Genomic DNA, 12,904 nt, shown 5'->3' with positions numbered 1-12,904 from the left:
TTTCTCTCGCTCGTGCTCCGGGGCGAAGCAGAGCAGAGCTGGGGACTGGGGGGGACCAGAAGCCACAGGGCTCCAGCCCCCGCTGCACCTGCTACCCCGTGGGAGCACAGTCCCAGCGCGCAGGGAGGGGGCATCGGGAGAACGGGAGAAGAGGGGGCCGGGAGAGGGTGCGAGCCCCTGCAGCCCCGCCGGGGTGGGCAGCGCGCTCCACCCGGGCCTCAGCACCGCTGAGCACCGCTGGGGGGGCTGGACGGGGGAGAACGGGGGTCGGGGGGCTTCGCTTTGTCTCCCCGCCCGCGGGGCCGGGGTCGGCGGCCGTGGGAGGGCGGGAGGAGGAGCGCGGCCCGCCCCCGCCGCCGCCGTACAAAAGGGGCCGGGCGGGCGACGGAGCGGCGTGTGCCGCCGGGCAGGGCCGGGCAGGGCTGGGGACAAGGACAGGGACAGCAGGGCAGGGGCCGGGCAGGGCGCAGCGGGCGGCGCTCCGGTTCCCTCCGCAGCGCTGTCCCGGCGGAGCCCCGCGGCCGCCCCGTCCCGTCCCGTCCCATTCCATCCCGTCCCATCCCATCCCGTCCCATCCCATCCCGCTCCACCGCCGCCGGGCCGGGACCATGCGGCGGGCGCGGGCGCTGCGCCGCCGCGGAGCGCTGCTCGCCTGCCTCTCCCTGGGGACGCTGCTGGCCCTCGCCGACGCCAAGGGTGCCTTCTACCCCCCCGCCGCCCCCCTGCCCTACGGCGGCAGGTACAGCCTCTACACGGCCGGCTCCAGCCCGCAGCTCGGCCCCGGCAAGCCCGTGGGCAAGCACAAGTAAGCGACCCCCGGCCGCGGCGCGCAGCCCCTCCGGAGGGCACCGGGAGCCGCCGCCCCCGGCACCGAGCCGGGTCTCCGTCGGGCGTCCCTTACCGGGAACGGAGCGCGGCCACCGGGCGCCGGCCGCGCGTCTGGGCTCTACGGGCAGCATCCCCGGGGGACGGGCTGCCGCGGGGACCCAAACCGCGGTGCCGGCCGTGGGCACCTTCCCCGGGGCTCGCCTGCGGGCATCCCTGGCCGGGCGGGAGTCCGTGGCTACCGGCCGCGGCATCCCTTGCTCCGAATCATCTGCCAGGGACTGAGCGAGGGCTGGCGGCAGCGCAGCAGCGTGCGAGTGTCTCGGTGCCCCCCTCCATCTAGAGGAGGGTCCGGGAGTTGTATTTCCAGGAGGGAACGGGCTGCGTGCGGTGGGGACGCGTGTGCTGCGGTGCGGTGCGGGACGGCGCTGGGGCAGGTGGGGATGGGGGTGCCCGTGTGTGGTTTTGGGGTAGGTGCAGCTCCCTGCTCTGCGTGACATCGGCGCGGGGGGCTGGGGGTGCTGATGTGCGGGAGGGGAGGATGGCAGTGCACAGACCTATGTGTGAAAACAGCTTGCTTTGGAGGGAATTGCTTGTAAAATTCATACATGCTGGAGTTTAAATACGTTTTCAAGAAACCTGGAAAGCTCAGGCCGTGAGGAATGTGGGTTTTACACAAACTGTAGACTTTTTCCGTTCAGTTGCATAAGAGCTGTTACATTGGGGGCGGAGAGGGGGGTGTTGCTTCCCTCTCTGCTTGTTTGCTAGGGGAGTTTCTGCCGGGCTCCTTTGAAAGAGGGAGGATGTGGGGTTACGAACAAGCTGAAATGAATAAAGTAACGCTAGGGATGAACAATACTGGCAGTGCCAGTGAGAACTTTCAAAAACCCATAACATTTTCCAGCTGCTCACACTAAAAACATCAGGCTGGAGCTATAAAACTGCTTGCCACAGGTGTGTGAGAAGGGAAGGGGTTCTGAGAGGGAGAGCGAGCCAGAACCACACTAACCCGAGCAGTCACAGGCAGGCAGTGTTCATTAGTAGTGGCTAGCGGATCTGCCTGCTTTGGCTACTAGCTAACTTAGAGGCAGCTGGTGGTGTTTGTAAGCAGGTCTTGGATTTATGGATAGATGGTGATCCTAAATTTCCACATACACACATGAACTCCCTTGCCTCCAGCTGAGACAAGTGGCTGGCTTTCCTTCTCCTGTGGTCCTGTGCACGGATGAGTGACTCACTTGTGGAGGAGCAGGGAGCAGCACAGGGCCCTGCTCATGCTCTGAGCCTGGCAGTCCCTTGCCAAGGCAGAGCTGCTCAGGTCTGGGCAGCTGGAAATGCCAGTCACAAGTGGGAGTGGTGTGCCCATCCCAGGGGATCAGAGAGGGCCCTCGCTGAGGGGCTGGGGTGGATGTGCTGCTGCAGCTCCTGGGGGGAGCAAGTGGGATGTGATGGGGCTGTGGGATCAGGGGATCCCTGCTGGAGGGGAGCAGAGAGAGGCTTGGAGGGAGGATGACCCTGCTCCCACCTTGCTGCTTCACAGAGAGAGCTCCTGCCCTGAGTGGGCTGTTGGAGATCGTGCAGCCTCTGAGTGGGGGCACTGGCAGGCAGCTGGGGCTGCTGCAGCTCAGCTGCCTGGTCGCAGGCTGGGATGCAGTCAGAGCTCCCTGGCATGGCCATCACATGGCCTGTGGAGAGCAGCCTCGGGGCTGAGCACAGAAACCAGCTGCAGGGCCTCAGCCCAGCTCTCATGGGCTTGCTGTGATGGTCCGGATGATGTTGAGACACTTCTGGCAGGTGGAGGTACAGGAAAGGGACCGTGACTGTCAGGATGGAGCAGAAGGGTTTGGTAAGAAGGGCTGTGGTGTCTCCTGTTTGCGTGAGTTTGTGTGCATGCACAGAGTCGGTGTGCAGAGCCCTCCCCCAGCCCCCTCACCATGTCAGGGGCCAGAGCAGCAGCACTTTGGCTCGCCCTGAGTGGGGAAAGATCAATGAAGGAGGGACAAGCACTGATGGCAAACAGGTGAAGACAAAGTGTGTTCCCTAGCCATCCATACCGAGCCCCCAGCTGGCACAGGGGCAGCCACGTCCTCCCGCCTCACTGAACACCTCTCTGCACCTGCAGCTCGCGCTGGCCCATCTGCTCCATCCTGCTGACCTCCCGCCTCAGCTCTGCTCTGCTCCGTGGGCCTGTGCCCTCCTCTCCTCCCGCTCTGCCGTCTGCCACATCCCCCTGCCCTTAATCCCTGCCTCACACACATCCCTGCTGTCTCTGCCCCTGTGGACCAAGTCCATCTGCTCCTGCCGGCAGCCCTGCCTTCAGCTGGAGCAGCCTTGGCCTCCATCTGTCCTGCCAGCAGAGCTACATCCTCCCCACACGCTGCCTTCCTCCCAGCCAGCTTACCCTCAGTGCCTGGCAACTGCTTGGCTCAGGAAAGCTGACTGGTACCTGTGGCACCCACCGCAGGGGGATGGCAGGAGGGAAGAGGCTCTCTGTACGCGCTGTCCCAGAGATCTGAGGGGTTTCCAGCCTCCATCACAGATCTACTCCGTGTCCCTGCCTCCATGATGGAGGGACACACGGTGCTGCAGCCCTACAGAACAGCATCTCCTCTCTGTGCCTTGTCTGTGGCAGCACCCACAGCAAGGGCTGAAGGCTTTTGGGTTGGCCCTGCACTGGCAGCACTCCAGACCAACCCTGCCAGGCACTGCTGGAGCTATTCCTGGGATGCTATTCCTACAACTGCTGCTGCTGGGATTATGATTGTCCTCACAGCCTGTCTCACCACACGGTCCATGCTGTGCCGAGCACAGCCCAGCTCTGGGGACACCACCAGCACTGGTGACAACATGGCTGAGACTGTGACAGGAACCACACTCCTGCAGCATGGTTGTGATGCCCCTCCCTGGCAGCTGCCCAAGCTGGGGGTCTCCTTCCAGCTCCTGCCCCTTAGAGCTGGCTGGCAGTGTCTGGCAGTGCAGGCACTGCTGTCTGCTGCGGGGGGGTGACAGTGCCTCTCTGTGTTTCCCCCAGGAGCTACTGTGCCTACGTGGTGCAGCGCAATGTGACGTGCACGCTGCAGGACGGCGCCGAGAGCTACGTCAAGGCTGAGTACCACAAGTGCAGCTGGGGACCCAAGTGCCCAGGGAAAGTGCTGTGAGTATGGGGCACACTGGGGCATGGCTCCCTTCCCCTCCCAAAGAGCTTCATCTCCTCAGACCTTGTGCCACCTTTCTGACCATGCATCCTCACTTTCCAGAGGGCAGTGAAAGGGGCTGAAGGGCTTTTCCTGGACACGGCAGTCAGTGGCAGGGCAGTGGTGTTGGGAGGAGGCAAGGTGGGATCTGTCAGGAGGGAGAGGGAGCTCTATCCCTCCTCAGAAACTGTCAGGGGAGGTTTAGATTGGATATCAGGAAAAGGTTTTCACCCAGATGGCAGCTGAGCACTGGAAAAGGCTCCCCAGGGAAGTTGATCATCGCACCGAGGCCTGACAGAGTGGAAGAAGCATTTGGACAATGCTCTCAGGCACATGCTGTGATTTTTGGGGGTGTTCTGTGCAGTTGCTGGGAGCAAAGATCCTTAAGGGTCCCTTCAAACTCAGGATATTCAATGATTCAGCAATAAATCTGTAAATCATGGGAAGTGGGGAGGCGCCTGTGCAGGTGTGTAGGAAAGCAATTTGTCACAGACCTGCAATGTGGCAGAATGATGGCAGCTCGGCGAGAACCTGGCTGAGAGGATGAGGAAATGGAGCCTGTGGCTGGGGATGGCTCAGTGCTTCCTGCTCCAGGAAAATACTTGCAAAACTCTGCCACTGCATCAGTGCTGGAGGGAAGCACTTGACTGTGCCACAGCTGGAGTGCTGGTGGTGCAGGGGCTTTGTGCTTCACCACCCTCCAGGGATGCTGCTCTGTGCAGAAAAGCTCTTCTCCTGCATCCTCCCCAGGCTGGAGGAGTGGAGCAGAGCTGAGCACAGAGGAAAACTGGGATGAGAGAAGTTTTTGTCAGAGCCTAGTACCCATCCTGAGGCAGCTGGCTGGGACTCTCCATGTCCCAATGGTGCCACGGGCTCTGCTTGCATCATCTTCTGGCAGAGACAGGCAGCTGAACCCACTCACTCACTTGTTCTTCCCATCACTAGTGTTTTAGCAGCATTTGGGGACTTCAGGATATCCTGCAGCTGCTGGCACCCATGGAGGAGATCTCCAAAGCCTCTCCCATCTCCAGGATGCCCTCTGTTTGTCTCCTTCAGACAAAACCAGGGTGAAACCAGGGTGTTTTCTGAGAGCAGGTGGACTCACAGCTGAATTTTCTGCAGAGCCTCAGATGCTGCATCCATGGACAAAGGGGAAACATGGGTTTTCCATGTGCCGGGGCCATCAGTGAATGTTTGTGCAGCTGGCTGCAAAGACTTTCCCTTGCTGCTGTTTGGAGCTGGGGGGGAAAGATTTGGAGGTGTCCAAGGCTTTGAGCTCCTCTGCAGAGGCTGGGATGACCCAGAGAAGGTGCTGGGATGACACAGAGAAGGTGCTCTGCCTTGTGCATGCCACCCTCCTCCTTTCTTCACCCCCTGACAGTGGCTGGAGCAGCAATCTCCCGTGGTACATCCAGGCAGGTTTCTGCACACAACAGAAGGAAGGATCATTGAAACTCAGCAGCATCTGTGAAGAGGAGTATCAAGAAGAGCTTGTTTTGAAACTGTCCCTTTGGGAAATTGATGTTGAGGAATTTTGAAGAGATTCAAAGAGCAGAGGCTTTGGGTTTGGTTTATCCCCCTGCCCTGTGGTGTGTATGGAGGTGGCTGTATCTTGCTGGGAATCGTGTGGAATCAGCACTGCCAGCGGCTGCAGCCTGGGCTGGGGACACTGAATTCAGACATGGATGGCAGGGAATCAGCCCCGTGTGCTGCCCTGACTGATGGATTAGTGCCTTCTGCAGCCCCTCTGCAGCATGGATGGCTATGCAGCTCCTCCAAGACCCTCTGCTTAACATGCTGGAGAAGAACAAGAGGCTGATGGTGTGTGTTGTTGCAAAACACCAAACCTCAGGAGTTTCAGGCCCTGGTAAATTCAGATGGGAAGTTTCCAAAAGGCAGGCTTAAAGCATTGGTGTTTGGAGGCAGTGAGAAAAGTGTTGTGTTCAGCTCCGTGCAGCTCAGCTCAGCTGGTGGGGGAACACAGGTGCCAGCAGGGCCCTGTTCCATCAGTGCTGCCTCACAGGGAAGCAGGGAGCAGCTGAATCCTCCCCCGTGGCTGGTGGGACCCCATCCAGAGTGAGAGCAGAGGGGGAAGGTGTGAGCTGGGCTTGAACCTTGTATGCTGTAGTACCCAAATTAGTGACGGAGACACTTCCCAGGGCATCCCAGCTGAGGCAGGAGGCAGGGTAAGGAGTAATCCCTATGTGCACATCACAGCATCACCCTGGAGACTCTCACCAGGCCAGCCCAAGCCCCTTTAGTCTTCCCAGCAAACTGATGCCCTCCACACAGTGAGAAAACACCTTTTCAAAGGTATTTCAACCCTCGTGGGGCTTCCAGACAGGATTACAGTTGAGAAGAAGATTTTTTTGATCCCACTAGGAAATTCTATAGGTCAATTCAAAGTGCAAACCACTTTTACAAGCAGTCCACTTCCCTCTTGGAAGTGATGTGAGCTTGCAGGGCTTTTGAAATCAGTTTCATCATTTCATCTTGTGCTCTGCTAGCCACAAGTGTCCAAACAGTGTCACAGTAGTCACCTATCAGGCCAGGGATTGCAGCAATACACTTAGATCTGCAGTTCTAAATCAACACAGTTTCCCAGGTTAAAAAATACTCGACCAAAACCCCACTGTAATGCTGCAATGAGCTATGGTGCAGCAAGAGCTCTTGGAGAAGATGGGCCATGGTCTGCAGGGGCAGCACAAGGGTTTCAGCCAGGCTTCCCCATGTGCCCAGATTTCCCAGATGCAACAGGACTGTGACCCTGCTCTATTGCTTGATGTTGAGGTTGTTTCTCTAAACTGTTTTCTCTCTCTCTCCCTCCCCTCTCCTGGCAAGGTACCGCACCTTCTTCAGGCCCAAATACAAGATTGGATACAAGACAGTGACCGAGCTGTCCTGGAGGTGCTGCCCGGGCTTCATGGGAGAAGGGTGCCATGACAGCCCGACAGACCAGCCTGGCCTTCTGCCCCAGCATCCCAGCCCTAAAATGCCCCCTGGGCAAAAGATGTTTCCAATGCCCAGACTTCCTCCCTATCCCAAAAGCCACCCTGACCTGTTTCCAGGACCAAAGAAGAATCAATATGGTGAGATCTTGCTCCTGCTTCATGTCCCCATGTCACCACACCATTGTCATGCACTCGAACCTCCAGGTTCTCTCTGTTCCAGTGCAGAGCATGAATCTGGCAAAAATTCAGTGGGTGACATGTTTTCCACCAGAGACCTGACATTTGATTGCTTTGAGGACCATTTGCTTTTTAAATCTTGTCTCTTTCAAAACATGCAGCTTCAAAATTGCCTTTCCTCATTGATTTAGAGAATTTTCCCATTAATTTTGGGGTTGATAGGGAGTGCCTCAAGATGAAGCTGTCCTGGGCTGTTATCATCACCTGCTGTTGAACTTGGGAACAGAGGGCTGAATCCCAAGAGGAAAGAGGGTTTCCTGATAGCTCAAGGAGAGGTGTGGGCTGAGATTTTGCTGAAATGACAATAACAGAGGGCAGGACACAAGGTTATTATGGGAAAGGACTCAAAGGAGGGAAGTTAAAGGAGCACCAGCCCTCACTGTGCCCTCTCTATATTCTTTCCCTGTGCAGGCAGGAAGCTGCCCGGCCTCTTCGGGGACCGCCTGGATCGGCTGGAGGAGGAGGTGAGGCGCCTTTCCCAGTCCTACGACAGCCTGCACACCATGGTCAGTGGGCTGGGGGACCGCCTGCGGCTGGCCATCCAGGAGGACACCACCAAGATGATTGGCTCCCTGATGAACAGCCCGGGCACGCCAGACTCGTCCGTGGGCTTCGGCATCATTCCCGACGGCCTGGTGGATGTGGCAGACAAAGCCGACATCGCCACGTACCCTCCCGTAGGGGAGATCCTGACCAAAGTGACCGAGGTGAGCGACGTGCTGAAAACCAAGGCAGATCTGCTGCACGAGGTCCGGGGCATGGTCCTGGACCACGACGGGCAGATCAAGCACCTGCTGGAATCCGCCCGGCCCTCGCCCCTCACCTCCATCGACCTGCTAGAGGAGTATGTGGACACGAGGCTGAGCAACCTGCGTGGAGAGCTGCTCGACGGCTTCGAGAAGAAGCTGGGCAAGATCCAGACCACGTGTGATTTCCGCATCCAAGAGGTGCGGCAGCAGTGCGAGGAGGAGAAAGCCGCCAACCTGCGGCTGCAGCAGACGCTGGATGGGAAGGAGCTGGAGATCAAGAAAGAGATCTCTCAGCTGGAGACCCAGATCCAAGGGCTGACAGTGGTGGAAAGCTGCTGCAGCAACCTGGACTACCTCACCGATCGCATGAACATCCTTGAGAAAGGCCTTCACAGCATCTCCGAGTCCCAGAAGAACCTGCACTCACGCCTAGATGGAGAAATCTCCACCGTCACACTAGGGAACCTCTTTGAAGGGCGCTTCGAGGACCTGGAAGCCAGGCTCAATGCTACAGAGAGGGAAACTGGGAGCTGCTGCTCTGATATAGAGGACAGCATGAAAGGCACAGTGGTGGCAGAGGTGGATGGCATGAGGACTGCCTTTGAAGACAAAATGCAGACCTTGGAGGACAGGTTCATGACCATCGTGGGGGAGCTGAACAATGTCAGTTCTCCCATGGGCATGGACGGAGCAGTGGTGCCTGTGCTGGAAGGGGAGCTTGCCAGCATGAGGAAACGGACGGATGAGACACTGGAGGCATTGCAGAATCGCCTCATCACGCTGGAGAGCACCTGTTCCCTGGGCTGCACCTCTGCCTCCAAAGATGTGGAGACCTTTCGGACAGAGATTGAGGACTGCCAGAACAAGAACCAGGACCTGCTCCTCCGGATGGACAGCAGTTATGACCTCCTGCGCAAGCTGAACGCCACCATCCTGGAGATCCAGCGGCGAATCGAGGAGGAAGCATCGGGGGCTTTGCAAGGGGAGATCACCTTGCTGAAGATCAACCTGAACACTGTCAGCAAGTCTCTGACGGGGCTCAAGGACTCTGTCTCCCAGTACTCAGACACCATGACACATGTCAACTCCTCACTAGATGAGCACGAGCGGAAGATTGAGGATGAGGTCCACTCCATCCAGGAGAAGGTCAACGACCAAGGTTCTCAGCTTTTCTTCAGCAACCGCCGTGTCCTGAACCTCAAGGGAGACCTGGAGCGACTCAAAGCCAGGATTGTCAGCGACCTGAGCTCCTGCAAGAACGTGGCCCATGGCCTGCAGCAGGAAGTCTCTCGCTTCGACGAGCGGGTGGCGCGGGTGGAGAGCGCCTGCGGCAGGCTGGGGGCCATCACCGGCAGCCTGGACGACATCAGGGAGGAACTGGAGAAACACACGGGCAGTCTGTGGGACTACATGGACCACATGAACGGGACACTGGCTGCCCACTCTCAGGAAATAACAGGACTGAAGGACAACTTGCTTGACTGCCAAGCCAAGGTCTCTGAGCTGGCGGAGCAGGTTGGGCACTTGGAGGAGAAGGCAGAGAGGAGGCAGCATTAGCCACACTGCCATGCCATGTGTCTTCTTTCTCCTGCTGTGAAGGACAGGATTAAATTATATCACACAGACTCACTCCAATGTGACAACAGTTCTTGGGATAATTTTTTTATGAAAAGCTGCTACATTTTTTTTTTTCCCTTAATCTTGTTGGCCCCACTTCTCCTTAACTCCACTGTGCTGGTGCTCCCCTCCTGCTGCTCAGCAACTGTCCTGACCCTGGTGCAGCAGTGTCACTGCCTCCTGGCTGGGGGTGTTGCTTTGGCTCCTGGGCTGATGACCCCAGAAGGACAATTCAAGAGTAAGCTGGAGGCAGAAACATTTTTTTCATTTTATTTTTGTGGATTATTATTTGGATTTTATTTTTGTGGATTTATTCTTGAAGAATAAAACCCCGTAGTTATCAGCTGAGGAATAGTTTCTCTGACCTAAAGACCACCTGCATCTTAATCCAGAGACTGAGCAGAGCCAGGGCTCCTTGCAGGGAACAAAACTCACCACAGGAATTGTCGATTTCAAAGAACACACGTATTCACACATCCCTCCGGGAACTGGCTTCCCTTCTCCGAGATGGCAGCCCTCCTTGTGTATGGTAAATCCATTTATAATGCTCCCTCCTCCATGCAGATGCACATGCCTTATGGAGCAGATGAGGGTGTGCATTAGAAAAACACACACACACACACATATATATATATGGTATGTGTATGTATATTTTTGAACAATCCTGTGTCATGGTGCTCATCTGATTCCAGTTTCCTAATGCTGCCCCCATGTCCTTTGCCATATTCCAAAGACCCACACTGAGTAGCTACAAGCTGTGGCAGCAGTGTTTGGAGAAAGCCCATGGTTCTGGGGGCTGCTGTGCTTTGGTGCTTTGCAATCCCACTTCGCTGGGCTCTCTGGTTACACCTGGGACTGACATGATGGTTATAGAAGATTCGTGTCTTCCCTGAGGAGAGGTGTGTCCACAGGTCTCTGCAGAGACCAAGCTGGGCACAGAGCAGTCCTGTCCTCCAGCTCTGGCTCTCTCCTGTTTTATTGCTTAAGCTGTGAACTCCATCATCTCATCCCAGGCAGGAGAGTTCCAGCTGCTCCAGGGTGTGAGTGCAGCGGTGGAGGAGCAGGAGCCTGCATCCTCCTCAAGCTCTTCTGATCCCACTGGGATGCCAGTAGCACTGGGACCAACACCGATGTGGAACAAGGCAGGGCATCTGTGAGAACACCTCTGGAGGCCTGTCCTCAGCTGAGAATGAAAAACCCATTTACCCAGCTTGACTCTGGTTTCCCACAAATCGGCAGGCTGGAAAACGTTGTCCATGTTCCTGAGCAGCTCCAGCCTTTTCCTACAGAGCTGTTGCACACAGAATCCACCTCTCCCTAGGAGCCCACCATAGGCACCCTCCACTGATCAGCCAATGGGGACTTCATGACTAGGATGAGGAGGAAATTAAAGAGCCTCCATCCAAGCAACTCTGGCACTTTATAGCAGAGGAACATACTTTTCTCTCAGCATTGAAGCTCATGAACCCTCCCACACCAGCCAGCCTTTTGCTCTCACACAGTGCCTGTCACCCTCACCGGGCTGTCCCTGCTCTTCTGCACCATGATTCCCTCTTTGACCTCCCCTGATTGCATGAAGGAGCAGCTCTGTGCTCTGACTAGCACAAACCAGCAGCAGCTCCCAGCAGAGAGGCATCTGGGCACCTTTTTTCCCCCAGAAAATCTGGGTGAGCTCTCTTAAACATGCTTCCAGGCACGGGGATCACTATGCCCAGTAGCCACACCATGTTCCCCTGAGGCAATAAAAGCTCATTCCCCTTCCAGAGGAGCACGAGCTGTGGGAGCATAAAGGACACATGGCCCCCTCACCACTTCCCAGCCCTGCCAGGTGCTCACAGCACCAGAATTCACTCTCACTGCTCTGGCCTTTGCTGATTTGGAGCTACCCTCCAGCTGCTGAGACACTTCTCCAGCTGAGGAACAACCTCCTGCTGCCATTGGGCATCCTGCAAAACCCACTCTTAGACAACAAAACTTATTTTTTCCTCCAGCCGAAGGAAGGAGTCAAGGCAACCCTGAGTACTTTGTGATGGGCCAGGGGAGCCCTCACCCTGCAGCGGGAGCATTCTGCCTAAGCCCCTTTTCCATCCCCTCACACCAGGGAGAAAACCAAAGAGAAAACCAAGCCAAGAGCCAGGCTCCCTGTTCCCCAGCCAGGGCTGGGATAGAGTGGATGAACAGGAACAGCTTCCCCAGAAAAGAGGGAGCCAGGACTGGCCATAACAAAACTAGGACAAGGAAGAAATCTGATCTTCCGGAAAATGGTGCTATGTTTGGACTATTCCTGACTAGTCACTTGAAGCTATGGACAGTTTATTTCAGTTCTCAGCTATTCATGTTTAAAAAATGAAAGGAACTTTGTACAAAACTGGGCATTTTTTAAAAATTGCTTGCAGAGTAAGGAAATGCTGCCCATGGGGTTGTGCTTGCATGGGCATCTTTCTGAGGCAGTTGATAACTGATTCTGTTAAAAGACTGTGTTCTATTGTTTTTAAAAACCATGTCTATTTGTTCAGATTTTAAAAGCTGAAAAACTGTTTGTACTGGAAAGGAAAAAAAAATAAAGTATTTCTTGCTGAGGTTTCCAGGATCAAAATGACTTGTGTGGCTTCCAGAAGTGGCAGACAAGATGACTTACACACAAGGGTCAGGGAAGGAGAAGGCAGATGCCAGACTGGAGGAAGGAGCCCAGCAGTGCTTCTGCCTTTGTTTTACTTTATAACCTCCCATGAAGAGAGAGTTGGGAATGCTCAGCCTGGAGAAGAGAGGGCCATGGAGGGGCCTCACTGCAACTGTACAGGACTTGAAGGGTACAGGAAAGATGGGGACAGAGTGTTCAACAGGGTCTGTGGTGGGAGGAGAAGGGGGAATGGCTTTAAACTGCAGGAGGTCAATTTAGGTTGTATCTAAGAAAACTGGTATTTCACTACGCGTGCTGAGGCACAGGCCCAGGCTGTGCACAGAGCCTGTGGATGCCCCATCCCTGGGAACATCCAAGCCAGGCTGGATGAGGCTCCTAGCAACCTGGTCTTGATAGAAGTGCATCCCATCACCCCAGAACCCACCTGGTAGGATGCTTGAATAAGAATAAGCCAAATCACATTTTAGTAAGGACTTGGAGCCTGGCTCCAACTTCTATGCACAGGGCTAGAGCAGACAAGAGACAGCCTTAATTAAGGCATTATTTATTACTGGTTTTTGTTCAGAACACTCAAAACCACAGCATCTTCCATTGACCTTTACAAGCTGGTTGGCAGTTTCAGCTACCAAACTGCAGGTAGCTGGACTGTCTGGAACACTGGTCATACCAAAGGTATTAACAGCTATGTCA

The 12,904-nt window shown here is 56.0% G+C and overlaps 1 protein-coding gene across 1 annotated transcript; it reads left to right on the top strand.

Annotated features, from left to right (window-relative positions):
- Positions 1–385: 385 nt before the first annotated feature.
- On the top strand, positions 386–12,148 carry EMILIN3 (elastin microfibril interfacer 3). The gene is made up of 4 exons (XM_038159426.1): positions 386–805; positions 3,857–3,979; positions 6,861–7,108; positions 7,619–12,148. Exons 1-4 carry the CDS (start codon positions 609–611, stop codon positions 9,511–9,513), a joined length of 2,463 nt encoding a protein of 820 aa, XP_038015354.1. The 5' UTR covers positions 386–608; the 3' UTR covers positions 9,514–12,148.
- The last annotated feature ends 756 nt before the right edge of the window (positions 12,149–12,904 follow it).

Source organism: Motacilla alba, chromosome 20 (genome assembly GCF_015832195.1).
Source record: "Motacilla alba alba isolate MOTALB_02 chromosome 20, Motacilla_alba_V1.0_pri, whole genome shotgun sequence".
NCBI lineage: Eukaryota > Metazoa > Chordata > Aves > Passeriformes > Motacillidae > Motacilla > Motacilla alba.
This window is presented reverse-complemented; position numbering and strand designations above follow the sequence as displayed.